This window comes from Acomys minous, assembly GCF_964271855.1.
Source record: "Acomys minous genome assembly, chromosome: 8".
NCBI lineage: Eukaryota > Metazoa > Chordata > Mammalia > Rodentia > Muridae > Acomys > Acomys minous.
The window spans coordinates 92,635,838-92,663,577 of NC_140489.1; the positions used below are offsets into that span (position 1 = coordinate 92,635,838).

General features: G+C 39.7%; 1 protein-coding gene across 1 annotated transcript; it reads left to right on the plus strand.

The window, feature by feature from the left end:
* The first annotated feature begins 178 nt into the window (after nucleotides 1-178).
* DDX1 (DEAD-box helicase 1) lies at nucleotides 179-27,017 on the plus strand. Its single transcript, XM_084792921.1, has 26 exons — nucleotides 179-309; nucleotides 2,334-2,385; nucleotides 2,558-2,621; nucleotides 3,332-3,361; nucleotides 4,266-4,362; nucleotides 5,379-5,426; nucleotides 6,779-6,862; nucleotides 7,077-7,160; nucleotides 8,056-8,132; nucleotides 8,768-8,840; nucleotides 10,184-10,260; nucleotides 10,366-10,480; nucleotides 11,351-11,489; nucleotides 13,563-13,623; nucleotides 17,033-17,131; nucleotides 18,178-18,267; nucleotides 18,718-18,906; nucleotides 19,001-19,052; nucleotides 20,609-20,755; nucleotides 22,559-22,650; nucleotides 24,248-24,320; nucleotides 24,396-24,468; nucleotides 24,545-24,587; nucleotides 25,448-25,543; nucleotides 25,811-25,931; nucleotides 26,688-27,017. The coding sequence occupies exons 1-26, from the start codon at nucleotides 294-296 to the stop codon at nucleotides 26,816-26,818; spliced, it is 2,223 nt and encodes a 740-aa protein (XP_084649047.1). The 5' UTR covers nucleotides 179-293; the 3' UTR covers nucleotides 26,819-27,017.
* The last annotated feature ends 723 nt before the right edge of the window (nucleotides 27,018-27,740 follow it).

Consider the following 27,740-nt stretch of genomic DNA (forward strand, 5'->3'; position numbering starts at 1 on the left):
AAGAAAAATTATCTCAGTAGCACACAACTTCCTCTAGGTACATAGTAACTCTAAAGATGGCTAATAATGACCAGATCTGGATATTAGGGAAAGCAAAATTCAGTGCGCTGAGTGAGCAGCCCACTCACTCGGAACCATTTTTGTCCTCGGAACCATTCTCCTGAGTTCTCGTCCCTGTCCGGAATCGGAACAACGAAGGGCACCGGCCGGAAGCGCGCGCCGCCGCGGCCCCGGCGTGTCTCGCAGGAGGGAGGGAGGGAGCAGCCAAACCGAGAACGGAGGAGTGAGCGAAGATGGCGGCCTTCTCTGGTGCGTAGTGGGAAGCGGAGGTGTTGTGAACGGCTCGCCTCGGCCTACGGGAAGCTGGTGGGGAGTGCTGTTGTGGCGATGGGATGGCGGGAGAACGGAGAGTTGCGGCCCTCCGGGGACCGGCGCTGTGGGACTGGGGCGGCCGGTTCAGGCTGGGCATTTTCCCGCGGGCGCTGCCCCGGAATCTTCGTTAAGCAGCTTTTTCTTTTACCATTCTGCCTCCGGCCTTCCTGCCGTACACACTCTCCTGCCAGGTCCCGACTGCGGCGTCTGCGTTCGCGGAGCCAAGTCTTCTGCCTCTTTGACGTGGCAGTCAGTGACTATTTGAGAACCTTTTTCTGCTCCACGACACACTTGGTCGTGGCCAGGTTGAGCAGGCAGCTGAATGTGGGAAAAGGGGCTTTTGGGAGAAAGATGATCTAGTCCTGTTTGGTTTTATCCCCCCAAGCCTTTTCAAGAATAAAACCACCAAGCATAAATCTGATCGTATTTTATTAAACTCCACACTGTGACGGCTAACGTTGAATGTCAAAGCTAAAGGAATATTTTTTTTTTCCTCAAGGACTCACTAATGACAACTTTTGAGAATTAGTTACTCGCTTTGTGATACCAAACAGCATTTGGGATGGGGTATTGAACCCACCAGTTGATATTTCTTGCTTTCTCTATTAACCCCTTCAGGAACCCACATTTTTGCAAAGTTCCAACCAGCCTTAAGTATACTAAATATGATAACCCCTCTACTTACGTACACATATGTACACGCATATGTGTAAATGAACAGATCAAATTAGATGTACTATCTTTTTATGTTATTATCCTGTTTAAATGACAACATTATGCTATGTTTTGCTGTTTCCTTTTTCTCCTGTAAGAATATCCGGAATTCCAGATCTCAGCCTACAGGGGAGAGCATTGAGGAATTCTCTCACTTAACACAATTTTAGCCGGGAGATCTGTCAGGAAGTTGTAGGTTGTTGTTTTATATAGGTTGTTGTTGAATAGGACAAGACGCTATTCTGATACGAACAAAAGTAAAGTTTAAGAATTTGAACATGTACCTGTTTCCCCTTAAAAGGTTAACTTTTATACTTTCTGAAAGACAAAGTTTCTGTAGAAAATACGCCTAGTACATGACCAAGATCCATCAAGAAACTCTTAAAATGTGCTAAAAGCAATCCGTGGTTGTTGCTTTTAACAGTCTTGCAAGTAGCTGGAACTTGAAATATTCTCTGTGTAGCATATTTAAGACCACCGCTTTCTTTTTAAAATTTTACTTATATTTTGGTGTCAGGGGAACAGGAGTGAAGGTCAAGTCAACTTGCTGAAGTTGGTGCTATCCTACCACATGGGACCAGGGCCTTGAACTTAGGTCTTCAGGTGTGGTAGCAAGTGCCTTGAGCTACCTGGCCTGGTCCATAGTACCCCTCTTTCCAGGAGTTTGCATTCTAGAAGACAGAATATAACCAGACTCTTAGTGGGCATAATTGTTTGTCAGATCAGTCTAATTGTCCTTCTTTAGGGGTTAATTACCGATGGAAGGGAAAGTTTAATAATCTACCTAACTATGACTAATTTCACTCGAGGAATGATACAATGACAAAACACTGATATGGCCTGTTCATTTTCCTTACGTCCTAGAGGGTGCTCAGATGGCCTTGGACTAGTCAGAACAGAGCTGCTCCCTTACCACCCAGTGAAGCAGTGGAGATGCAGGTCTAGGAGTAGTCAACCATCAGAGTTCTACTTTTTTAAAGATAGATGAGCACTAGTGGCTAATGCCCCTGTGCCAGCAATATCACTATATCACCTCACATTGTCCTATACCCCTGCAAGGTATAGGGTTAAAAAAGTTTCTTGTTAAACAAGGTCTTCTAGTAAATGAGACTTTGGATTAAACTCAGCACTCAGCACTACCATACAAGGGCCAAACTTCAAATCCTTTCCCCCCTTCTATGAAAGCAGCATTTAGAGAATATGACTTATTAATAGGTTTGATTATTAAAATGACTTTTTGTTTTCAGAGATGGGTGTGATGCCTGAGATTGCACAAGCTGTGGAAGAAATGGATTGGCTGTAAGTACATAGAACTCAAATGTATTTGTGACAAGTATCTTTTCTAATGTGAACTTTTTTTTTTTTGGATTGCCGCATGTGATTTGTTTTAGGTTGCTTTAGCATGGCTTAATTAGCCTAGATGATTCTCCATTTTTAACTAACTGCAATTCTTCACATGTGATTGTTTTAGTTTACCAACTGATATCCAGGCAGAATCTATCCCGCTGATCCTAGGAGGAGGTGATGTACTTATGGTATGTGGACATTTAATAAGGTGGTGCGGGGAGCACAGGCTGTGGAGCTATCAGGGACTCCTCTAAGAAGTTCCATAAGCTTAAGAATGGAATTGTTTGACCACATTAATCGTATTTATTCGCCAGCATTTCTAACACGTGTACTATTGTCAGCGTAGTCTACAGAAGCTGTGGGTATAGGCTTGGGGTGGGTTTCAGTTTTTGTTGCAGGAGACTGGTGGGTGGTAGCATAAAGTGTATATACCTGGGATGCTACAATGGGAAATATACATTGAGTCAGATTGGATTCTTTCTCATTAGTTTGTACATTTGCTGGTATTGGGAATATGGAAAATTATTAAGTAGGTATAGGTTAAAATTAATGGTTTTGAGAATATCAATTGTACAGCAGGTGATACTATAGATCTGTAGGGTTAGATACTTCTAGGACATGCTAATAGCTAGTTTAGAATGATGAGGGCCTTAGTTTAGGTAGTAGTAACGGGTAAGGAGAGAAGAGGACAGATTCTTAGTGAATTGGGAGAGGTGGCCTGACTGATGAGTGGCCTAGTTGACCGGAGCAGTTTGACTCATCTTGAGGCCCTTGGAAAAAAAGTTAGCTAGTCAGGTGTTACAAGATTCCTATGTAGTGTTATGCTAACTTTGATCTCTTTAAATGCTTGTCCCAATTTGATCACAATTTAAACTACAATTAATCTCCCCCTATTCAGGCTGCAGAAACAGGAAGTGGGAAAACTGGTGTAAGTAATATATTTAAATTTCATTAAAATCTGAATTTTAAAGGATATTTGAACAGTACCTTTTATTTTGAAATATTTATTTAAAGCAATCTCCTCCGATATATAAGAAATGATGGTTTACCATTGTCTTAGTTAGAGTTACTATTGTTGTGATGAAAGATCATGAGCAAAATCAACTTGGAACGGAAAAGGAAAGGCTTACGTACCCTAAACCACAGTCCTCCGAGGGAAGCGTGACGGAATCCTGGAGACAGGAGCTGAGGCAGCGGCCACAGAGGGGTACTGCTTGTAGGCTTTCTCCCCATGGCTGGCTCACACTGCTTTTTCATAGCACCAAGGACCACCAGCTCCAGGGTGGCACCACCACCAATGGACTAGACCCTCCCATAACACTAATTACGAAAATGCCCGACAGTGACTATAGCTTATTTCTATTTGACATAAACAGGCTGTACGGCCATTCAGAGTAATAGTTCCCTTGTTGGCAAACTGTGAAGGTCTATAAAGAGTATGCTTTTAGGAGTGTTGTTTTAAAGAGGCCTTACAGGAGGAGGCACAGATTCTGTGGTGCTTACAGGCATTTCAGAATTTTAATGTTGCTAAAATAAAAAGACTGCACCCAGGAAATGTGTGCCCTGTTGCTTGGCCTGGAGCAGGGAAGTAGTCTGAGTAGGTGGTGTTTTCCTGCTTTACTTTGTTCAGTTTGACGGTATTCATTGATTAGGTTCTAGGCCTGCAGCTGGCTTCTGTCTCTCAACTCGGGATTATCTAGGTGGTATTTAGGTTTGGGTAAATGAAGTGGGAGTCACCGCCTGGATAGTTTATATTGTCCATGCATAGCCTTGGCCTTATACTGAGAGTGTCATCATCATCTGACCGCTAAGTGGAAATGTTTCTTTGACAGGCATTCAGTATTCCAGTCATCCAGATAGTGTATGAGACTCTGAAAGACCAGCAGGAAGGGAAGAAAGGGAAAACGACGATCAAGACCGGCGCTTCAGGTGATAGTTATTTTGATGTTTCTTTTTATAAATTAGTCAGTGTCTTGGTTTGTAAGTTTGAGTTTGGGGCATGCATTTTATTGCCTGTGTTTGCAGCGCAGTGTTGAAGGGTTGTGTCCTGAAGCAAGGGTGGCACGTGACATTTAGAACTCAACTAGTGAACTGTCCATGCTAAAATACAAATACTGCTTCTATTGACAAAGCACTGATTGGAATTTACCGTTAGCTGTTTTTATGTCCTTCTTAACTGTACATAACTGTGTATGCCTGTGATTTAGAATGAATTGGTATACTGTGCAGAAGTGATATTTGTCTTCCTTACATGGAGGTTGATCTTTTTATTGGGTTCTGATCCTGTCTATTAGGAATAATCTCACGTTCATTCATTATCTTTTAGTTATGATTTTAGTTATGATTTAGAAACCAAATCTTTACTTGGTTTCTAAATTTCATCCTTTCAGTTTCTGCTAAATTTTAACAAATTATATTAAGTGTTTTGAAGCAACTTGTTTTATGTTACAAAGCAGAATTGAGATAAAATAGCAAGTTTTAGTTGAGTGAACTTGGCATACCAAGTCTTTTTCTAATATGAAAGTAATAATGCCACAGGATAACTAATTTAGTAATTGAATTGTATGATAGACAATGAATATAACTATCATAAAAATAGGAAGAAGAATAAAACTCTGACCTGAGAATTTCATGATGAGGTTGTTTATTTCCCTATGTTTAAGGTCAAGTTGCTTAGTTACCTAAACCTTACTTTTTCAGTGACCAAGATCAGTGTCCTGTATACAAAGTGCACTGAAGCAAGGAGGGAGATTAGATTTTAGTCCCAAATGGACCAGTGGCTATCACTGACACCTTCTGGTTTTCAGGTTTAATTTTGCCTTTAATAAAAACAACTCCATACATACGTGTATACTCCAAATAATTTGCAAAACTTTGTCAAGTTAAAGGAATTAAGATACAAAATATAAATTATAGCTCTCTGTTCTTATATTAATTTGTTTTAGTGCTCAACAAATGGCAGATGAACCCATATGATAGAGGCTCTGCTTTTGGTAAGTAGATAACTTTTACCTACTCATTGATAATTCAGAAACTTAAAAACAAATGTAAATACTAAGAAAATTGTGAAGAACTGTTGCTCGTGATTTAATTACCAGAGATTAGAATATAGTGACTGACAAAAAAGAAAGTACAGTGCTGCTGAACTGGAAGTAGACTAATGGAAATAATTCCTAGTGCACACACAAATGATCTCATTGGGGAAAAGGAGGATTTATTTAGTAAAAGATGCTGGCACCATTGATGATCCATCTGGAGCAACAAAAAATTGGTTTCTATATAATAAGTAGAAATAAATTTCACATGTACTTGAGATTTAAACTATATATGTATGCTTGTGCACATAAATACATAAAAATTTAAGTGTAGATATATATGTACAATTTAGCATGTATAATTTAGTAGAAGAAAAACTTTTCTAACCCAAATAGAAGACGTAGAAATCATAAAAAAAAGATAGAGTGTTGTTTTATTATTTTAATTAACACATTAATTATATAAACCAGTAGGATTCACTGTGGGAGTTCCATGTTTGCAGACATTGTGTTCTAATTACATGCATCCATCTACCTTTCTCTTCTTGATCACCTTCCTGAATTCTTAATTCTCCTGCCTTTGTATCGTACAAGTGCTGGGATAGCAGGCAGCTCCTAGAGAACCTTTTATATAGTTTTATATTACTCATTATCACATGAGTAAGAACTTAAAAGTTTTTAAAAAGTGAGCTAAGATGTTTGGTGAAGTGGTATTTCACAAATTTGTTCTTTACCAGGTACTGAATATGACTTTGGAGGATACAGTTTCTTTCCAGTATAGACAAAAGCAAAATCTTGATTTACATAAGCATCTGTGTGACTGTGGTGTGTCATGTAAAACCTCGTCACAAAGAGCCCCAATACTCATCAATGGCACACACTGTTTTTGTTTTGTTGTGTTTTGTTTTGCAGACACTGGTTGTTGTATGCTTCTCCCTAAATAGTCAGGGCTGCAAATTGCAATGAGTGTGTCCTGTGTCGTCCCTTAGTAACCTTGTCTTCACAGCACATGTGTGTTGGTCAGGAGGCTATTATTCACGCAAACCCCTCCAAGGTCTGTGCTCAGCTTTCCCAGGTTCGTTGTGAACTCTTGTCTGAAAGGTGACGGTGCAGACCCTAGTCACCAGCATAGCCAAGGTGAAGTAGGGATAAAGAGGAAGAACTGCTGTCCTCTTAGAGTCAACAAGTCTTAAACTCTGGAGCATTCGAACAAAGACATTATTAGTGAGACTGAATGGTTTTTATTTCATGATGATGGTTTGTAAAGCCTGTACTGATGTCTGCTTCTTTATGTTCCTTCTCAAATCTAGCAATTGGGTCTGACGGTCTCTGTTGTCAGAGCAGAGAAGTGAAGGAATGGCACGGCTGCAGAGCGACTAAGGGATTGCTGAAAGGTGCGTGACCGCCATCCGTGACTGTGGAAGGGCCGAGACTATCAGTGCGTGAAGGTCCCTCAGGAGCTTTAGTGCAAAGATCTGCACAGTCTTAATGATACGGAGAGACACACAGTTCTTCGGTCACATACAAATGTAACCCAGAACGTGGGAAGTTGGTAAATGAGTCCTATGTCTGTAATTTGTGTAAATCTCACGGATTTTCCCCTACCAGGGAAGCACTACTATGAGGTGTCCTGTCACGACCAAGGGCTGTGCAGAGTTGGGTGGTCTACCATGCAGGCCTCCTTAGACCTAGGTAAGTGTTCCTAAAGTAACGGGCTGCTTGTTACTTATAAAATATTAACATTTTATTATTTGTGAGTCAAACTAATAGACTTAACTATATTAGGGTTTAATTTTATGGATACAAAAAGGTAATTATCTGTACCTCACCTAGTTCCAGAAGACTTGAAATAAGTTACTGCTTGCTCTCTGTCAGCACCCTCACCCCCGTGTTCTGACAGTGTGAAGTCAGGGTGTCTTATCATGGGTTTTATTGCTGTGACGACCATGCCATGACATAGCAACTCTTATAAAAAGAACATTTAGTTGGGGCTGGCTTACAGTTTCAAAGGGTTAGTCCATTATCATCATGGTGAAAAGCATGGCAGAGTGCAGGCAGACATGGTGCTGGAGAAGGAGCTGAGGGTTCTACCTGTTGATCCGCAGGCAGCAGAAGGAGACTGTTGCAACACTGGATGTAGCTTGAGCATATAAGATATCAGAGCTCACCTCCACAGTGACACTTCCTCCAACGAGGCCGCACCTTCTTCATCGAGACCATGCTTACTATAGACCAAGCGTTCAGACACATGAATCTATGGGCCATCCCCATTCCACCCACCACACAGGGAGAAGAAGACTAAGAATGACTGAAGATGAGGCTAAAATTAGCATGCTTGAAACATACGTTACTGCATATACACTTTAAATTATTGAGCTTGCTAGTGACCAAGCCAAGAGTGAAGCAGTGTCACTTGTGTGTGTAATGTTGCATGTTTTCCATAGATGCCGGATGATGCCTGTATCAGAAACATGTGGAGACTTGGCTGTTGTCGTTTCTCACACTGCATGTGTAAAATCACCTCTTTCACAGGGTTTTAATTCTCTTAGTAAGCTCATACCTTTAGTAAACTACTTTTAAAATCTAGGTACTGACAAGTTTGGATTTGGCTTCGGTGGAACAGGAAAGAAATCTCATAATAAACAGTTTGATAATTATGGAGAGGTAAGCTACGATACTATTTGCTTAAACAACATCTGTAAATCTTCTTGTATTCTTGGTTACTTACTGCAACACGACTGAGAATATGGAAGTACTTCTTTTTTTCAAAGATCAAATTTAGACTTGAAAAATAAATGTTTTAATACTAAATAAATAGATAGTAGTTAAAATTTTACTATCCCTTCCAAAGCATGTTAAGTTGGCTTTCTTTACCTCATTCTGACTTTGGATCCTATATTTATGTTCTTGTTTTTTTAGTTTTGATTATGAAGACTTTGAATATAGTTACTCTGAGCCTAAATCCGTAGCAGTAATCCTTAATATCATGTTGGGTCGCATGGATGTACTACCAGACATGTTGTACACTCTCATAAGTTTTTGATGGTTTCTTTTTAAAGACAAGATCGTACTCTGTAACTTCGGTGCCTAGTGGGCCCTCTGCCTTAGTCTCTCCCATGCTGTGATTACAGGAGGGAGCCACCATGCTCATCTGTGACAGCCATTTTTGATACCTTGTGCCATTTAGAGAAGTTCTTTTGAAACACCAGTGTCTGCTTTGGATCCTTCTGTCTGTGACTTATTAGCTTCATTTCTGATCTCACTTTCTGTTAATGACATTTCACTTTCTGGGTTTTTAGGAATTCACTATGCATGATACCATTGGATGTTACTTAGATATTGATAAAGGGCATGTGAAGTTCGCTAAGAATGGTAAGCTCCCTGGACCTTATCAGCAAAAAGTATTTGTGAAGCTTGTTCTTGAATTCTCTCATTCTCTTCTTCAGTCTTCCACCCTCTCCACCTTGCCTTTCATTTCACTGGCTGTCTGTTGATTATTTGCTACGCGCCATGTGCACTAATAAGTAATGAAACCACCACAGATGATGGAATAGACAAAGGCTCGCTCTGTGGTGCTTTCATACTAGTGAAGAGAGGCAGACATACATTATTACAAATACGTTAGGTGGTAGTACTTGTGAAAGGAGGGAAAGCAAGGCAAGGGAGTAAACCACTGTGTAGCGGGATATGTGCTTTTCTCTAAAGTGTGTTCAGAGAAGGCTCTGCTGCAGACATTTAAAATGAAGTCATAGTTAGGTGGGCTTGTGCTGAGAACTGAAGAGCATTTATGGTACAGGGAAGAGCAAAATGAAGGTCCTGGGGTGGAAGCATCCACTACGCCTTAATAACTGAGGAGGTACATGTGTCAAGTGCCCTGAGCGGGAGGGAGGGTCTGAAGTGTTAGCTCAGTGAGGTAGGCTGTAGTCAGAGCTTTTTGCTCTGAGTAAGATGGAAACTCTGTGGGGCTCTGAGCAGAGTAGTGCATGACTCTAACAGCCTGGGGCCAGCTGTGGTGAAAACAGACTAGGAGGTAGAGAGTGGGCTGAAATCACCTATGGAGTAAAGATACACGAATGCTAGGAAAGAGCTAGGTCTGCCTTCCTGTGGCTAAAAGCTGGCTAACTGAGGAGAATCCAGCATTGAGTAAAGAAGAGAGGACAGGAGCACTAGACTTCAACTACCCAAGGGAAGACTTTAACAGAGGAGGGGAAAACTCAGTTTGAGCCCAGTACTGCTGAAAGGATTGTCAGGAGAGACAAGAGTGACTGTCACTGTAGGATTTGATACCTGAGAGATGTTTGAGTAGGGCAGGGAGGTTCATGAGTCAGGCCTGTAGACCAAGGGATGAAAAGAAGGAGGATGTCCTAAGAATGAAAATCAGGGGTTTTACTTCATAAGTGAGAAGGAAAATGCAAGTTAAATGGAGGAGCCATGGATTCAAGGAGGATTTTGTGTGTCTGTACTGTGGGAGTGTGTGTGAGCTATGAGGTCTCTAGAGACAGAGGTCTTGCAGATAGGGAATAGTTAGACATGTAGACAAGATGAGGGAATGGATAGTGAAGTCGAACACTGACTAGGTTGGCTCTAGCAGCCACTTTATCCATGGATTCCATAGGGTTAGAGAGCATGAGAAAGCAAGGCAGATAGGTAGGTTTTATTGTGTGTGTGGAAAATCTTCATTTTAATTTCTCTGGTTTTGTTTACTTGTTTTAAAGGAAAAGATCTTGGTTTGGCGTTTGAAATACCGGCACATATAAAAAACCAAGCCCTCTTCCCTGCCTGTGTTTTGAAGGTAATTAGAAGTTTTGCTGTAACCTAAATTTTTTGATTTTTATTTTATATTATTGGACAGTTTGTCATTAGGTTAAACTTTTTCTTTCCTTTTATTCAATACTAGAATGCTGAATTGAAATTTAACTTTGGTGAAGAAGAATTTAAGTTTCCACCAAAAGATGGCTTTGTTGCTCTTTCCAAGGCACCAGATAGTTACATCGTCAAATCGCAGCACACAGGTACTTACTGCACCTGAGAGGTAAGGGTTTCTAGAGCAGGCCATGGAGAGAACCCCAGTGCGTAGGCCTTCTCTTGGTGAGTCCCATTTGCCTCCTGCTCTGGATTAAGCAATATCCTGTTTAAAAGAGTAGTAAACTTTGGTTTCATAACTTAGTTGATGAACTGTATCTGTGACTGGTAAGGCCTCAGGCTATCTCAGTCTTGATCTGCTTGGAGCCTGTGCTTGTGAGTTGCCACAGCAGCTTGCTGAGTGCTTCCGAGGATGGTTTAACCTTCACACAGCCCTCTGAGGTAGAGCTCTTCACATTTCACAGGGGCCTGAGGAATGAGGATTTGAAGTAACCTGGCCAAATTTACAGAGCAGATATGAGGTAGAACTGAATTCAGATCCAGTTCAGAGCTTGACTTGAAAGCTTGCGCCATTTTCTATATTATTGTAGTTCACCCAATTCAAGTACATCTTCTGGCTTGTCACAAAGGATAATGGGTTATTTTTACAACTGTCATCAATCACACTCATCCCAACTAGACTTAAAAACTCCTAAGTTATCTTAGGAATATTAGCTTTATTTTGTTGGATTGTCTTCTGTATTTTTTTAATGTTTTATTAATTTATTATTGTTACATTTCAATGGTTATCCCATCCCTTGTATCCTCCCATTCTTCCCTTCCTCCCATTTTCCCCGTATTCCCCTCCCCTATGACTGTTCCTGAGGGGGATTTCCTCTCCCTGTATATACTCATAGGGTATCAAGTTGTCTTCTGTATTTTACAATTATTAATACTAGAACATTAGTACTTCTCTTTAACAGCTGATGGTATTTTCAGGTGTGTTTTATGTGACTGATGATCTTTTCTGTTGTCCTAAGGTAATGCACAGGTGTCACAAACAAAATACCTCCCTAATGCTCCAAAAGCTCTCATCGTGGAACCCTCCCGCGAGCTAGCTGAACAGACCTTAAACAACGTCAAGCAGTTTAAGAAGTATATTGATAACCCTAAGTTGCGGTAAGCCTCGTGTGCTCAAATGCTTGTTGTCATTAAGTTTAAAATGTTGTGAAAGAATAAAGTAGAAAGAAATGAGGCACTGGCGTACTACATAACAACTGTAAGTTTGTAGTAGCAGTGTTCCCATTCAAACTTTCTTCCTTTGGGCAGAGGTTGATTTCATTCAGTGTTAAATTAATTTCATCTCTTCACTGCTTAGAAAATGTGTGGCTCTGTGTCAGGTCTCAGTTACTCTACCCTGAGAGCTGACTAGAGACAAAGGTGCTCCTCACCCTCAGGAGTTCCATGGCGGGAGACCGTAAGTTCTAAGTAAACTTTCTCTGTTCCTTTATTTCTTGTGAGTTAGGATTTAGTATTTTGCTGTCTAATCAACCTGGCCTCCTGCCTCCTAAGGACTTAAGATTACTGGTATGAGCCACCACATTCAGCTAGGAACTCTTTTACTTTGTGGAAGTGTGGAAGTTGACTACTATGTAGATTTCAGGCTTGAGTTTTGCTACTTTTCTTTTAATTAATTAATTTTTTTATTGGAGCAATTTGGGCAATAAAGTTCAGTGTTTGGAAATGTTTCTTTAGGTAGTTTTTTAGAATAGTCACAGTATTGTGGGACTATTGCCACTCTCTTAATTCCAGAAAACTCAGGGTCTAGTGTCAGTAGTGGCCTTCCTTTAGATTAAGCAAACTGACTTAGTTCTAATTATAAGTTATGCTAGGTCAAATAATCCTAAATTTTTTGAATGGATTTATGCATGTTACTCATTTGCAGATGCTAAATACCTTGTGTTGTAAAATCTAGGCCTGGGATGTAGACTGGGCTCCAGCAGTCAGAGTTACACTTGTTTTCACAGAATTCAATGTTGGGTATTGGGATGGTGTGGAGGAGGGAGAGATAAGAAAACTACTTGGGAAATTACTTGAGCATGTAAAAAAGGAAGCTCCTAAGGAGTTGATGACAGAGGCCCTGCTCAGGATACTCTGAGACCTTTAGAGGAGTGGTTTTGGAAACAGGTAAGTTGTTTGTGTAGCTTGATTCATTGCTATCGCCATCTATAAAAATTAATACACTGTAGACAAAGGCTGCAAGAGCAGATGGATGCTAAAAGAACAATGCACTGGTGAAGATGGTGAAATTATGGATTACTGATTTGGTATTTAATACAGATAAGCCCTTACCTTACTTTGAAACCTTAGTGTATCTTTGAAATGAACTTAGCTATTCTGCACAGTGAGTTTTGAGGCCAGCCAGGGCTAATAATAAGATCCTGTTGCACAAAAGGGGCATGAGGCAGCTGGAGAGATCACTCAGTTGATAAAGACACTGACTACTCTTCTAGAGGACACAAGCTCAAGTTCCAGCACCCAAATGGTGGCTCACAATCACCTGTAACTCCAGTTATAGCCGATCTGATACATCCCTCCACAGGCAGCAGGCGTGGATGTGGTGACGTGTGTGTGTAAGCACAATGCTCATGCATATAAAATGAAATAAATCATTTGTTGTTTGTTTTTTTGAGACAGGTTTTCTCTGGGTAGCCTTGGCTGTTCTGGACTCACTTTGTAGACCAGGCTGGCCTCAAGCTCACAGAGACATGCCTGCCTCTGCCTCCCTGAGTGCTGGGATTACTGGTGTGTGCCACTGCGTCCAGCTAAATCATTTCTTTTAATGAGAAATTTTTTTTTGTTTCTTTAACAAACTGTGAGTAACACTACATAAAATTCTTTTATCTTCAGTTTCTAGTTATCCTTCCTGAGGAGATTCTTTTTTACATTGATTTCTACCCATTCTTCTAGAAATATTCTATATACTACAAACCAATGTAATTATAAAGGTGGAATCTGGTTTGTAAGGGATTGAACTATCATGGAGTGGGCTGAGTAGATGAGGACTGACTAAGCTTGCAGTCGCCTCAGCACCATTTCTAGATGTGGGGCTGAAGTTCTTTGTTCCCACCTTCTCTGTACTCACTTTACTGTGGCTCTTCAGTGGCCAGTTTCCCATGGAAAGCATGCTGTAGCTCACACTGTAGAACTGACTTTAATCTTTCTTACTAATCATCCCTCTGTTCCTTTCAGGGAACTTCTCATAATTGGAGGCGTTGCAGCTCGGGATCAGCTGTCTGTTCTGGACAATGGGGTATGTTGTATTTTTGACTTAGAAGTAAATTCTGTTCTGTCTAAGAACAGTCAAATGCAGCTAATATCAACACAAGACCAGAGGATTGCATTCACTTCAAGATGGCTTCTAACCGGGAGTTAGAGAGGAGTGGTTCTTTTTAGGTTCTTCATCTGAAAGTCTGAGCTGTTGTTTATCCTTTGCTTCCTGAGAATTTCCTTCTAGCCTTTCTGATTAGAAGTCTTTATTTATTTATGATTGAAAAGCAAACCAATGCTGAGTGTAAGTATGGAGATAAAGAAGGCAATGGAGTAAGTAGAGGTTCCTGCAGCACTTGGAAATGATAAATATTGAGACAGTTTCTAAGCTTGGACTCTGTGCTTAGATGTGCCAGTGTGTAGAACAAATCCAGGACACTCTGGATCCTATTATTTGGGACTTGATAAAATTATTTATTTATGTGTATGAAATGAACTTCTTACAAATCCCTCTTTTACTTCATTTCCTTAATGTTTAATTGTGAAATCTAGACCATCTTATACTATGGTTTCCTTCGTTTCCATCCCTGACAAACTAAATTGAATGTTGGGTAGACTGTAATTTGATTTGCCATAGTATATTAAGAACAAGGAATCATAATGTACTTGTTAATGCTATTTTAAAATGGATACTGTTACTCTAATATGTTCTTAGTATGGTTTTTTATTGTTTTTTTGTTTGTTTGTTTGTTTTGTTTTTTCCAGTGGTTAGTAAATTTAATAGGCTCATTCATAGCCTTTGGTTTTCAAACTCAAATCAGTCTTCCCATAGTATACTAGGATTTCAGCTTGTATTCTAGTTGTAGAAATTTTAGAGGACTTGATCTGCTTTCGTGAGTTCTATCTCATAGTTTGTGGGTTAGGGTGATGACTTGGTCAGCAGTGTTTGCTGTGCGAGCATGAGGATCTAAGTTCAATCCACAGCCCCAACATAAGAGCCACATGTGTGGCTAGGAGTAAAGCTGTGCTGGTAGACTGTGTGCATAGCGTGCATGAGGTCCTGAGTTCAGAACCCAACACTGCCTAAGCCATACATGGAGGCACATACCTGTAGTCCCAACACTTGGGAGGTAGGGAAGAGCATCTTGGACAAACTCAGATATGGTGGCCCATACTTATAATCCCAAGGCTAGAGAGGGAAAAATCCCTGGATTCTGGTGGCCGGCCAGCTTAGCTTACTCAGCAAGAGACCTTGTCTCAAAAAATAAGATGAAAAACAATTGAGGAAGACACCTGATATCAGCCTCTGGCCTCCATGCATGTGCACACACTTGTACACACACATACACACATGTGAGCACAAAGCTCACTGAAGCCAGTGGCAAAGGAAAGGAAGTATTATATCCTTGGTTCCTTGGCAGAATTCAGTTCTGTTCTGGTCTTAAAGGAGCTGCTATACTTTCTTTTGGGGAGGGGGTGCAGGTTTTATGATAAGGTTTCCCTGTGTAGCCTTGGCTGTGGCTGTGCTAGACTCACTTTGTAGACCAGACTGGCCTCAAACTCACAGAGATCCTGCTGCCTCTGCCTCTCTGAGTGCTGGGATTGCAGGTGTGCACCTCTGCACGCAGAATCCCACATTTTCCACTATCACCTCTATGTCATCCTTTAGCTCAGCCTTAGCTCTGTGTATGTCTTGTGCTAGTGTCCAGGTTGGCTTTGAGGTAGAGGGTATAATTACTTTAGCTTGTAACTTCCAAGGGTGCTATATATGGTACAGTGTGTACCATGTGCTCTTATACATGGCATATCTAGCAACTTTGTTTGAAGCCTGTGATAACCTATATTGATTTTTATGTCCCTTTGCCTCTGAGGAGGGAGGAAACCTGCCCGGTTGCTTAGAATCCTATCCTAAAGATATGTCATACACAGGCTCAGAGTGGTATTTTGTTTTCTGTGGTATACAGTACCTATCCCTGTGATTGGCATATGTAGGAGAGTCTTAATTCACTGAACAGGTTTCCCCCCACCCCCTACACACACACACACACACACACACACACACACACACACACACACACACATTTCACAGGTGTACTTTAGCTTCAAATTTGTAGTTATCAATCTCCCTTTCTCCATCCCTGAGTTTAAATATAAGAAGGGGTCTGTGTGGCTTTCTTCCTTGGATTCTCTGTGTCCTTTGCAGGTGCTCTACCGCTGAAGTACAGCTGCAGCACATGCATCCATTTTCTTATTCCTGTCTTTCAGGAGCCCTACAAGATGATACTCATCCCTGTTTTTACATATTAGGAAGTGGAATATACCAAACATTTAATAAATAGCCCATAAATGAAAAAGTTACAGGTAGAACTTGAGTGTAAAGCAAGTGTTCCTAATCTACTTGCCCTGTAGACTTGTCTACGAGAATGTAAAGAAGAATGCAAAGTTGCAGATTTTGCACTGACTAAGGGAGCAGTACTATTAGCATTTGTGTAGGTTTGAAATATTTTATGATAGAAAGTTAAACTTGCTATCATTCCAATTTGACCCTTTCTTAAAATTTTTCTTTTTTAGATTTATTTTATTTTTGTATATAAGTGTTTTACTTGCATGCATGTGTGTGTCCCATGTTTGTGGCTAGTCTCTGTGTAAGTCAGAAGAGGAACTGGAACTGGAGTTATGGATGATTGTGAACTGTTACATGGACACTTGGAATCAAACCCAAGTGCTCTGCAACTGCAACAGAGGTTCTCAACCTGAGCCAGCTCTCCAGCCCCATAGACCTCTTCTGTGTTTAGACTCAGAGTTGGAATCTGTGCAGATATTACTAGTGCTATATTGAAGTGTCATGACTTTAATGTAAGTCTACACTTGGCTCTCCTCATTTAGAAATAGGAGTAATAATAGTTGTGTTTGCTTTAGTGGTCATAAGAAATGAAACCTGGAAGACATTATTTCCTGGCCAGTCTACTCACAGTTAGCGTTAATTATAATAGAATATAGTGAGTGCTCAGCACACCAGGTATCCAGTGATTCTGTGTGTCGTCTCTGAATTATCAAAAAGATATCTCCCTGTTCAAAACTAGAAAATTGGTGCTGGATGACATCATTTGTGGTCCTGTAGAGGGGTAATAGTGGAGCTGGGGTTGGAGTTGCTGTGGTTTTTTTTAGAATTCGTGTAAACGCATCTGGTTTTTCTTATAAAATACACATTTTACATATTAGATTATGGTTAAAAGTTATACAAAATCAGTTGCCAAAGTTATCTGTAAGTTTAAAATGAAACACAAATGTGATATATAGCATTATCTATCTATAATGAACTTAAATACGTTTTGCATTGACTGTCACTATTTCAGTGTTCACATGTTTGAAGTAGAAAATGCCATTTTTCTGTTTTAAAGTAGTTAGACTGGCTTTTCAGTTTGCCTTGGATGTTGCTTTTGGTTTTTCAGGTTGATATTGTCGTCGGTACTCCAGGAAGATTAGATGATCTGGTGTCAACTGGAAAGCTCAACTTGTCTCAAGTTAGATTCCTGGTCCTGGATGAAGCAGTATGTTGAAATGCATTCATGTTTTCTTTAGAGAGTTTGCTTATGTTTGTTCATAAAGTTTTATAAAGTGAAAAAAAAATTCAATTCAGCCATGAACCCATTGACTAAATATCACAATTAAGCCTATTTTCATCTACTATATATTGATACATACTGTTGGCTTTTTGTATCTGCATATAAAATCAAGCTTGAATTTAAAAAAACTTGAAAAATCCATTTATATTGAACACATGTAGACTTTTATTATTTTTGCCTAAGTAATATAGTGTAACCATTATTTACATAGCATTCACATTGTGCGTAGGAATGAGAAAGCTAAATGTGATTTGTAGATGGAGAAAATGTGCAGCTTTACACCAATGACTTGAACATGTGACTCTAGGGATCCAGCAGGGGTCCTAGCATTGAATTGTGTTAGGGAGTTGAAATCAAACGTTGAAGAATTTAGGCAAACTTTAAAAAAATGATACCACAAATACTTCACTTCATTGTTGGTGGTTCTTCTTTGAAGGCTGTTTAATGCATCCATCATGATTTGTTTAATTACTCTGTGACTAGTTACATAGGTCGTTTGCTTATGCCATGTATCTGTTTGTGCATACATTATACAATACAATTAATTTTTATACAGTAATTATTTCTTTATGTTAGAGATGTAAAATGTGGACCATCTGGAAGGACATAAGTGTGATTGAGGCTTTAGAAATACTCTTTCAAATGATTCTCAAGATGGTTGGGTTAATCTCCCAACATTGACACTTCTTCAGTTTCCAAGTTAAAATCATTCTCTTGAGGACATGTGTTATAAACTGTTGTATCCTAGAGTACTGGAGTGTGGTTTGAGTTTATTTATTATACCTTTTTTGTTTTCTAGTCACAAGGAACCTTAAGTTGAACGTATAATTTGTCTTTAAGTATCAAGCAGATGATAGTTATTTTGTAAATACAAGGATATGTGTGCATATATGTTATGTTCTCTTGTCTTGCATTTTAAATTTGAAAATGAAAAGATTCTGATACTGACTAAAAACTCTTCTCTTCTGCAGGATGGGCTTCTCTCTCAAGGTTATTCTGACTTTATTAACAGGATGCACAGTCAGATTCCTCAGATTACTTCTGATGGAAAAAGACTTCAGGTATCAAATGACTAATGTGGCTCGAAAATATATGTAGACAGTTGATACTCCCTGTTGTAGGAACAAATAGTTTTGCTATCAGGTCTTCTGATTAAGTTCATTGTGTATATTTTCTTTGTTATCATCTAGTTACCTAGTAGTGCACACGCGCGCGCGCGCGCACACACACACACAGCTGTTTGACAGTCATTTTCATAGTAATTATTTCTGAAAACATTGCCTTTTCTTTTCTCATCCTTCCATTGGAAATATTTGAAAGGGAGAAGAGGATGGATAATAGCTTGTAGGTTTTGATTTAAAAAAAAATAAAGACTATTGCTATAGGGAATAGTCATTCATTATTAATGTGATTCTCAAAACATGAAATAAATAATTAAAAAGACTACTGTGATATAATGCTGATTGTGATAAAATAAAAATCCATCTGAAGTTGAGTTTTCCTGTCTCTAGGTGATTGTTTGCTCTGCTACTTTGCATTCTTTTGATGTAAAGAAACTGTCTGAGAAGATAATGCATTTCCCCACCTGGGTTGATCTGAAAGGAGAAGACTCTGTCCCAGATACTGTGCACCATGTCGTCGTCCCTGTAAATCCGAAAACTGACAAGCTCTGGGAAAGGCTGGGGAAGAACCACATCCGAGTAAGTGCTGTGCAGTGTGAACATTTGTATGGTGAGCCAGTCTCCTTGAATCATCTAACATCTCCCATCCCTTTTTATCTCTCCCTTCCAACAGACTGATGATGTCCATGCAAAAGATAACACAAGACCTGGTGCTAACAGTCCAGGTAAGCTGAAAGCATTAGTAGAATGTGTTAAAGAACTTGGAAATTATTGGTTTGTTTCTGCTCCAACTATTCTTACAAAGGATATAAGATATGACCTACAAAGTTAGGATGGAAAAAATAAAGTAATAAGAATAATCGAGAAATGAGGGCAAGCTAAGCATTTAGCTTAGAGGGAGACTGTTAATCACCCAACTTAGACACTAGTTGTATGGCCTCAAAATTATAAATCTTTTGGGTTATAGATTATAGATAATAGAAAACCAGCAAATTTGTCTGGAGACAGATTGATGTTGGCCCTGAAATTCAAAAAAAAAAAAAAAAAAAAAGGGGGTGAGGGATGTTGGGGGATACTTTAGCTATAATGGTGAAAGACAACTGATCTGGGTTTCTTAATTATTTTTATGGTTGTTTTGACTTTTTAGTGTGTGATTCAGGCACTAAACACATTGATGTGGTTCAGCCTTAGTGCAGTCTGTCTGTAGCACTTCATGTTCTCACACAGAAACTGCTAGTCATCAGTTTTGACGAAGCCCAGCATTAGTCTCGGTGCAGTGAAGATAGCCTACGAGACATTTCAAAAATTTATGAGGGTGCGGAAGGATACAAGGTGCTAAAACCTAAGTGAATAGATCTTAGACTCGTTAGACTGCGTGTCTGACACCAGATGTCTTGAGTGGGTCCTTAAAAGAGCTCAGAGTGCTTTGACTTTACAGAATAGTTTGTGACATGTGTCTGAAAGGTGGATTGACTGAAATCTATATTAGAGTTTCTTAGAAATTGGTTTTATGTAACTCCAGGGTGACATAATCCATATGCAGTTATCCTCCCTGTTGAAGAGAAGTAGAGAACCTGCTAGTTAAGCATAGACTGGTTAGAGAGAGCACTTTATAAAGTACCACCTTTTACTGTGTCCTATATTGCTTTTGTAAAGCTGTGGCTTACTCTCCACTATAGTAGGAGATGGCAGAGAACGTGTAGAAATAGACTGGCCAGTGGACTGACCATGTGTATCAGCAGAAGAGTGACAGCAGTAACACCACTTCCAGGGAGAGAGAGTTGGGGCAGCATGACTGAAATTCCCCCGACTAGGTTTTCATTCTGTGGAGTAGTGCTAGGTTGGTTATACTTAATAATTTCCTTAAGAAGAGTTAAGATAATCCCATAATCATGTCTTACGCATAAAGGGAAGTTAATGAAAGACATTATAATTAATGCTTGAGAGAGGAACATACCAAGTTTTGGTGTATAGCTTTTGTGTTGGTGTGTTTGCACATGTCTGTTTCTTCTTAAAAGGTTGTGGCTTTGTGTGTATGTGTGAGAGAGGGGGGGCGGGGCGAACAGACAGGCAGGTAGACCCCAAAAGAAGCATGTAAGACACTGACAGAAACAAAATAAATGAAGCAATGAATTAACTCAGTATTTCACTCTCATAGTATTTCTTGTCTGTAGTGTAGCAGGGATTTTTAGTAAACAATATGCCTGACTGATAATGTGTGCTTGTGACAGCTTCAGATTGACATTCTGTTGCTTTTTCTGTTGTTGCTATGGTAATCAAGAGATGTGGTCTGAAGCTATTAAAATACTGAAGGGGGAGTATGCTGTCCGAGCAATCAAGGAACACAAGATGGATCAAGCAATTATCTTCTGTAGAACTAAAATTGACTGTGATAACTTGGAGCAGTACTTTATGCAACAAGGAGGAGGTAATTTTGTCCTTGCTTATTTCCTCATTTCATAGATTATTAGCCTCACATGGATAAAAGCTAGAATATGTGCTCAGACTTTAAAGCAGTGATGGCACGTTGTTACCTGTCTGTGTCTATCCAGTCCTTTTCCATGGATAAATAATGAGAGCTTTTTTCACAGTGCTACAGTCTTTAGCGTGAACCTGAATCACGGAATTCTGAGGCTACTGATTAATACTAACATTTAAAGTGTAATGACTAAATTAATAGAATGTGTACTTTCAAAACTGGTAAATAGAAGGGGAAAAAGCAGTCAAGCTAAAGGAAGAAGGAAGCAGGCATAGTGATACACAGTGGTACTCCTGGCATTTGGAAGGCAGAGGCTGGAGCACAATGAGGTCAGTGAGGCACATGCCAAGTCTATGTCACCCTGAACTGCATAGTGAGATAATATCTCCAAAACCCAGGAGCTGAGGATATAGGTCAATGGTAGAAGTAAGACTCCTAGTTCAATTTCTAGTCCTGGAGGAAAAAATACATCTTAGGAATCACAGAATAAGATCAGTATTGTAAAAACCCTAAATATATTCAAGTGTCAGTGAACTGAAGTCTTCTGCTAAAGTCACATAGAATATTAATGTAGATTAACAGTAGGTAGATGCTATTAAAAATAACATAGCAAAACCCAAGGAAAATATTAAAGTGTTTGCTGGTTTGCAAGATACACATCATATTATGTTAGTGATAACACTTCGAATTTTAGTAGTAAGGTTAGCACACACATATAAACACATATGGCAAAATAAGGGTCTAGTAAGGGTTGAAGTAGACATTAAACAAAAATACTAGTAGAAGTAAAGGGTCACTTCTATAGTGAAGATATAAGGACCCAAACCTCGCAAATAAATAAGGTATCCCATACTAAAAGTAGCTACATCCAAACTCTGTACAAGTTAATGAATTTCCATATAGGTAGAATAGACATTAGGATGGAAACTGTGTAGTTTCGCATTACATGGTTTTTGTTTAGATGTTGTTGTTTCTTATTAAATATGTAAATCAATATGGAAATATTCCTAATCAGAATGGGAGTGCATAAGTGTGAAACCACTGTACTTTGTAAGCCAACAATGAAACATCAAGTTTTGCCAAGGCTTTGGAACATACCTGAGTACTTTCATTTGATGTTGAAAATATCAAGCGCTAAAGCCACTTCGGTCAAAGAGTCATACATTCTTTTATAAAGTTGAAGAGTAAAGCTGGGCATGGTGGGGCATGCCTCTAATCCCAGCCTCTTGAGAAGTTGAGACAGGAGTTTGATGGAATTTAAAATTCTCTTAAAAGCAAATCAGTGTTAGTGTTACATGGAGCTTTGTGTGTGTTGGGAGGGGTGTGTGTTTGTGCAGGGATGTGTACACATGCCTGTAGAGGCAGAGCTGTCTTCCTTGATTACTTTGCACTTTGTGTTTTGAGAGACTGACTGAACCTGGAGCTGGTGGACTCAACTAGGCTTGCTGGCCAATGAGTTCCAGGGCCCACATGCCATCTCCACACTCAGTGCTGGGGCAAAAGATGCCAACACTGCTCAGCTTTTACATGGGTGCTGGGAATCTGAGTTCATATCTCCATGCTTACACTTTACCAACTGAGTCGTCTCCCCAGCCTCCCGCGGAGTTGATTATAGTGGCATTTTGCCTGTGACTGAAAGTTTGTTACCTTATTTTGTGCCAAATTGGGCTATAGGTTTTTTATAGACACATAGTATTACAGTCTTTGGCGTGATGCTCTTCAAGGTCATATGTTAAATATGCTTTTCACTAGGACCTGATAAAAAAGGACACCAGTTCTCATGTGTATGTCTTCATGGTGACAGAAAGCCTCATGAGAGAAAGCAAAACTTGGAAAGATTTAAGGTACAGTGCCTGGTTGCCTGCATTTCTTTATTACTTAAAGGGGCTGATTGCAATGTTCTTTTTGCCACTTTATTTCATTAAGACAGTTCTTGTCCTAGAGACTTAAAACATTTTACGCTTACCCATGGATCTTCATTGTGGCAAAAATTAGGCATCTTTGACACTCAGATAATACATTTCATGTTCCCTGTCAAATAGCTCACTGCTCCCTCATGGTGTGCTCAATAAGCTGTTCTTTGACATACATACGTACGTACATACTTTTGTCAGGTAGATCTTTTAAGAAGTTTGGAATGGGTAAACCATGTCTATGAACCTCTTTTATTAAAGTGCATGAATACTTATAGAGAATTTACTTTGTTATGAAATAAGTCCTCTTTTCATAATAAAAAGAAAAAAAAGTAAAACAAGCAGCTATGTTTGGCTTTGACTATTAGCTGCTTGCTGCACTCCAATGGCCTTTAGAGCTTGGTGTGTTGTGGGCCTCCACCACTTAGAGCTAAGCCTCTGTAGTTTCTTCCCGCGGACAGTCCAGTTCACAGAGTGTTCATTTTCATGTAGGATAGGTGTTTTTTCTGAGACCTGTGGTATGAAAAAAACAGGAGCTGTGGGCTTCGGTTGGTTCAACTTCCGTGCTGCATATCACTGATGTCCCCTGGCTTCATGTCACCAAGTTCACGGCCATTTGTCCTGGGCACTACACTAGACTAGGCGTGTGCTCCTCCCACCTCCAAGACTGCATTTCGCTCTGCACAAAGGCATCCAAAGGCTAATTTCCTTTGTAAGCACTAGGGCTTATTCCCTATTCCCTCTTCTTTGGGATTTTTGTCTGTTGTTACAATAATTATCACTTTAGGGTAATATATCTTGTAGTCTAGATTTTTTTTTTGAGTTTTTTTTTTAATGGGTGTTTTTCCTGTACTGTGTGTATGTAATGCCTTCAGAAGTCAGAAGAGGGTGTTGGACCCTCTAGAACTGATAGCACAGACTGTTACTGCTATGTAGATGTTGGGAATGGAACCCTCTGGAAGAAAAGTCAATTTTTCTTAACCACTCCCATGGGATATAAACAATTTCCTTACCCTTTAGACTTATTTTGATATAAAGAATAAAGACAATGCCTTTGTTTCTATTGTTCTGTTTTATTATATATTTTTGGGGTTTCCAAAGATTTGTCTAAAGACTAAAGATAAAGCCAGAGTTTAGCAGTTGCTTTATACCACTGGTGTAAGAAAAACAAGGCAACCATTAATACCACATTTTAGCAGAACATAGAGTGAAACTTCAAGTTATGGTCCAGTAGATTATTATGTCCAAACAGCTAATCTGAAAGTAGTATAAAGATTGATGGTTTTTGGTTGGTTGGTTGGTGTTTTTCTTTTTTAGTTTTTTCGAGATAGGGTTTCTCTATGTAGCCTTGGCTGTCCTGAACTCCCTTTGTAGACCAGGCTGGCTTCGAACTTACAGCGATCCACCTGCCTCTGCCTCCCGAGTGCTGGTAGTAAAGGTGTACGCCACCACGCCCGGCTCAGAGTGTTTGCTTTTATGTCTTAGGCATTTACTGACAGACAACTCCTTTTTCTCTTGCTTCTTTTAGAAAGGAGACGTGAGATTCTTGATTTGCACAGATGTAGCTGCTAGAGGAATTGACATCCATGGTGTTCCTTACGGTAAGAAGACACTCCCTGCTCTGCATGTTAATCTTACAGACAGTGGCAGCTGGTAACCATTGTCTTTACTTGCAGTTATAAACGTCACCCTGCCTGATGAGAAGCAGAACTACGTGCACCGGATTGGCAGAGTGGGACGGGCTGAAAGGTACTGCCCCGTTCTTCCCCCTTTGAGCTTCTCTGCTTCAGAAATAAGCTCTAATACAGGCTTTGACATCTTTCAGGATGGGCCTGGCCATTTCCCTGGTGGCAACAGAGAAGGAGAAGGTAATCTTCCTGGCCTCTGTTAGAGTCATTGTGAGTTATATTTTTGATGTGGGAAGTAAAAGCAGTTAGATTGCCCATTGAAATTGGAATCAGTCACAAATGGAAGTAAGTGAACACTTGTGGCATTTCTTCCCTCTATGGATTGAACTAGCAAATAATAGCATGTGGCTTACAAAGGAAGGTGGAAAATATGAATATTCCTCATAACCTTAATGTAGTTTTTCAATAAAAACTATTTAAATAATGTAGTATGATGCCGTAGAACACTTAAGGATTACAGTTTTTGTTTATTTGCTTGTTTGTTTTTGGTGGGGGTTGTTTGTTTGCTTTTTAAATGTATATATAATTACAGTTTGTGTGGAATAACTTTTATAAGGTCTTCTCTACATCTTTTTCTCAAATTTATGTGCACACTTCCCCTATGTGCTTTACTTTGCTTGGATATAAACAGACTTTTTAAGAGTATTAATTTTGATACAACATTCTCCAGTATTTATCCCCTCTGCATACCCGTGCTCACCTCTTTGTAGCCCAGGCTTACCTCAAACTTAACCTTGAGTGCTAGGTTTACAGCATGTACTACCACACCTGGCTGCCTGCACCTCTTCTGACATCAGGTTATGATGTTTGTGAGTTTGTTTGGTTTGAGGGGTTTTTTTTGTTTTGTTTTTTGTTTTTGGCAATATATTATTTTGTATTATTCCAAAATAGCTCAGATCTGTTCAATGAGCCATGAAGTAATAGCCATTGGATAAAATACATAATCTATTTTTCTAGTGTTTTAAAGAAATAAAATGTTAAACCAAAAATGTAGAACAAAATATCTATACGTAGTCATGTTTTTTCTCCCTTTGATGTAGGTTTGGTACCATGTATGCAGCAACCGTGGGAAGGGATGCTATAACACGAGACTCAAGGAAGATGGTGGCTGTACCATCTGGTACAATGAGATGCAGGTGAGGCTTTGCCAGTATTCCCAGAGACTTCATTGTGTTCATGTAGAAAAGTTTCATCTCTGCTCTCATCTGTTTGTCAGTGATGAGAGAGGGGCAGTGGACTAACTTGTTGTTTGTAAGTGGTAACCTGGGAGCTCCTTCCAGGGCTCTAGCTTCTGTTTGTAGTGAGCGTTCTGGCTTGCCTAGTTTACCTAATGCTGTTGCAGTGAAACTCTTACCAACTGACATTTTTATCTGAAATATTTTAATCTTCTCACTCTTTCTTAGCTACTTTCTGAGATAGAAGAACACCTGAACTGTACCATTTCCCAGGTTGAGCCAGATATAAAGGTCCCAGTGGATGAGTTTGATGGGAAAGTTACATATGGTCAGAAAAGGGCTGCTGGCGGTAAGCTTTCAGATGTTTCAGATTGTTGTTCGGGCTAGCTCCCTCTCCTCTCCCCCCATCACCCTATACTGCACCCAGTGTTTATAGCCCAGGCTGGCCCTAACCCAAGATCCTCCTGCCTCAGCCTTCTGAGGGCAAGGATTATAAGCGCGCACCATCACACCTGGCTAAATGTGCCTCTTTGAGTGTCAGTTTATAAAGACCATGATTTTGTTCCATTATGCTAATAGTATATTATTAGCATGTTAATTATTTTCTACTAATTACTCTCTAGTGCTTTATTATTACTTGGCTTGCAGCATTTTATTGTGTGATCTGTATATGAATGAGGGACAGCAAATTAGCTGATGATCTTGAAGCATTCATATCGAGTACTTGAAATTTTAATGAATTATTAGGAAATGAGTGTTATAGGTAATTTTGAACAAAGAATCAGAGGTCTTTAATGTAAGTGACAACCTTGTTTAGTGTTCTGTTTGCCAAAATGTTTCTGATTCAGGGTAAACGAATGGTTTGCAAACTGAAGGAATGGTGGGTGTAGGTAGTGCGGCAGCTATTAATGAAGCTTAATTACTAGTTATATTGAAATTCTTGATTGAAAAATCTAAAGCTAAATGTTCTGGAGATAACTTGCCTGGTAGTAAGCTTTTATTGCTAGAAGCAGTATTTGAAGTGGGAGAATTGAGCTCAAGTCGGCTTGACAAGTGCTTCAAGCGTGTCATTTACGTTGTTTTATGATTTGTGTGTGTGGTGCAGGTGGGAACTATAAAGGCCATGTGGACATCCTGGCACCTACTGTTCAAGAGTTGGCCGCCCTTGAAAAGGAAGCACAGACATCGTTCCTGCACCTTGGCTACCTTCCCAACCAGCTGTTCAGAACCTTCTGATTTCATGTAGACGGAGTAGGATTGGAGTAATAAAGTCCGTAGTCTTAACTCTAACACAGTGGTGCTGCTTCCAGGCAGCAGTATTTATAGTAGCTGAGCTATTACTGCTAACTCTTGCATGTCAGGGAACACAAAGCGTAGGAATTCTTCATAAAATGGCAGCCTAGTGAAAATAAATTTGCCAAATATATTTCATGAAGGTTTGTGTCTTCTTTTAAAGTTACATTTGTTTTTTTCACTTTAAAACACTATGCGCTTGTGAAGTGCAGTTTATGAATGTATGACTGTGACCCAGGATCCATATGAAACCCAGATCGAATATCCTTTGAGTGGAATTTTTCACAGGAGTGATGCTAGGTTGAAGTGATTTTCAGATACTTAAGGCTGTCTGGGCACATTATGATGCAGGAGGAGAGTTGTAACATGAAAGAAGGGCCAGGGATCCCAAAGGAGAAGGGCTTTTTGGCTAGTTTGGAAAACAGGAGGGAGCTTGGGAATTTGATACAGCTTGGTGTGTGTGGATTGATGGCTAATGTTGGTGACAGTGAAGGAGGCTCTGGATTTTTTTTTTTAAAGAACCTTTCTTTGCAGATGATGTGCAGAAGGACAAAATGGCTTTGCTGTCCCTCTGTGTACTAAAAATCAGTTAATTTTTGTCTTTTGATGAAAATACCTCAAGGAGAAATTTAAGTACATACAATTGAATTGCTCTTTTGTGCCGTTGGACTCTTAGGTAAGGATATAATTTTGGGGGTAGAATTAGTCTCCTCCTAGAGATCCCCTAAGAGCATGTGATATTTTCAAACCTTTTAGCAATGAAATCTTCCAGCAAAATCTCGAATGAAACTCAGCACAGAAACAGGCACTAGTGGGGAAGCCATCACTGATATTTAGTTCCAGAGCTTGTGCAAATAATTTGAGG

Coding starts and splice junctions, on each gene's coding strand:
- DDX1 (XM_084792921.1), top strand. Junction 6,863..7,076: donor GACTAAGGGATTGCTGAAAG/GTGCGTGACCGC, acceptor TTCCCCTACCAG/GGAAGCACTACTATGAGGTG. Junction 13,624..17,032: donor TGTCTGTTCTGGACAATGGG/GTATGTTGTATT, acceptor TTGGTTTTTCAG/GTTGATATTGTCGTCGGTAC.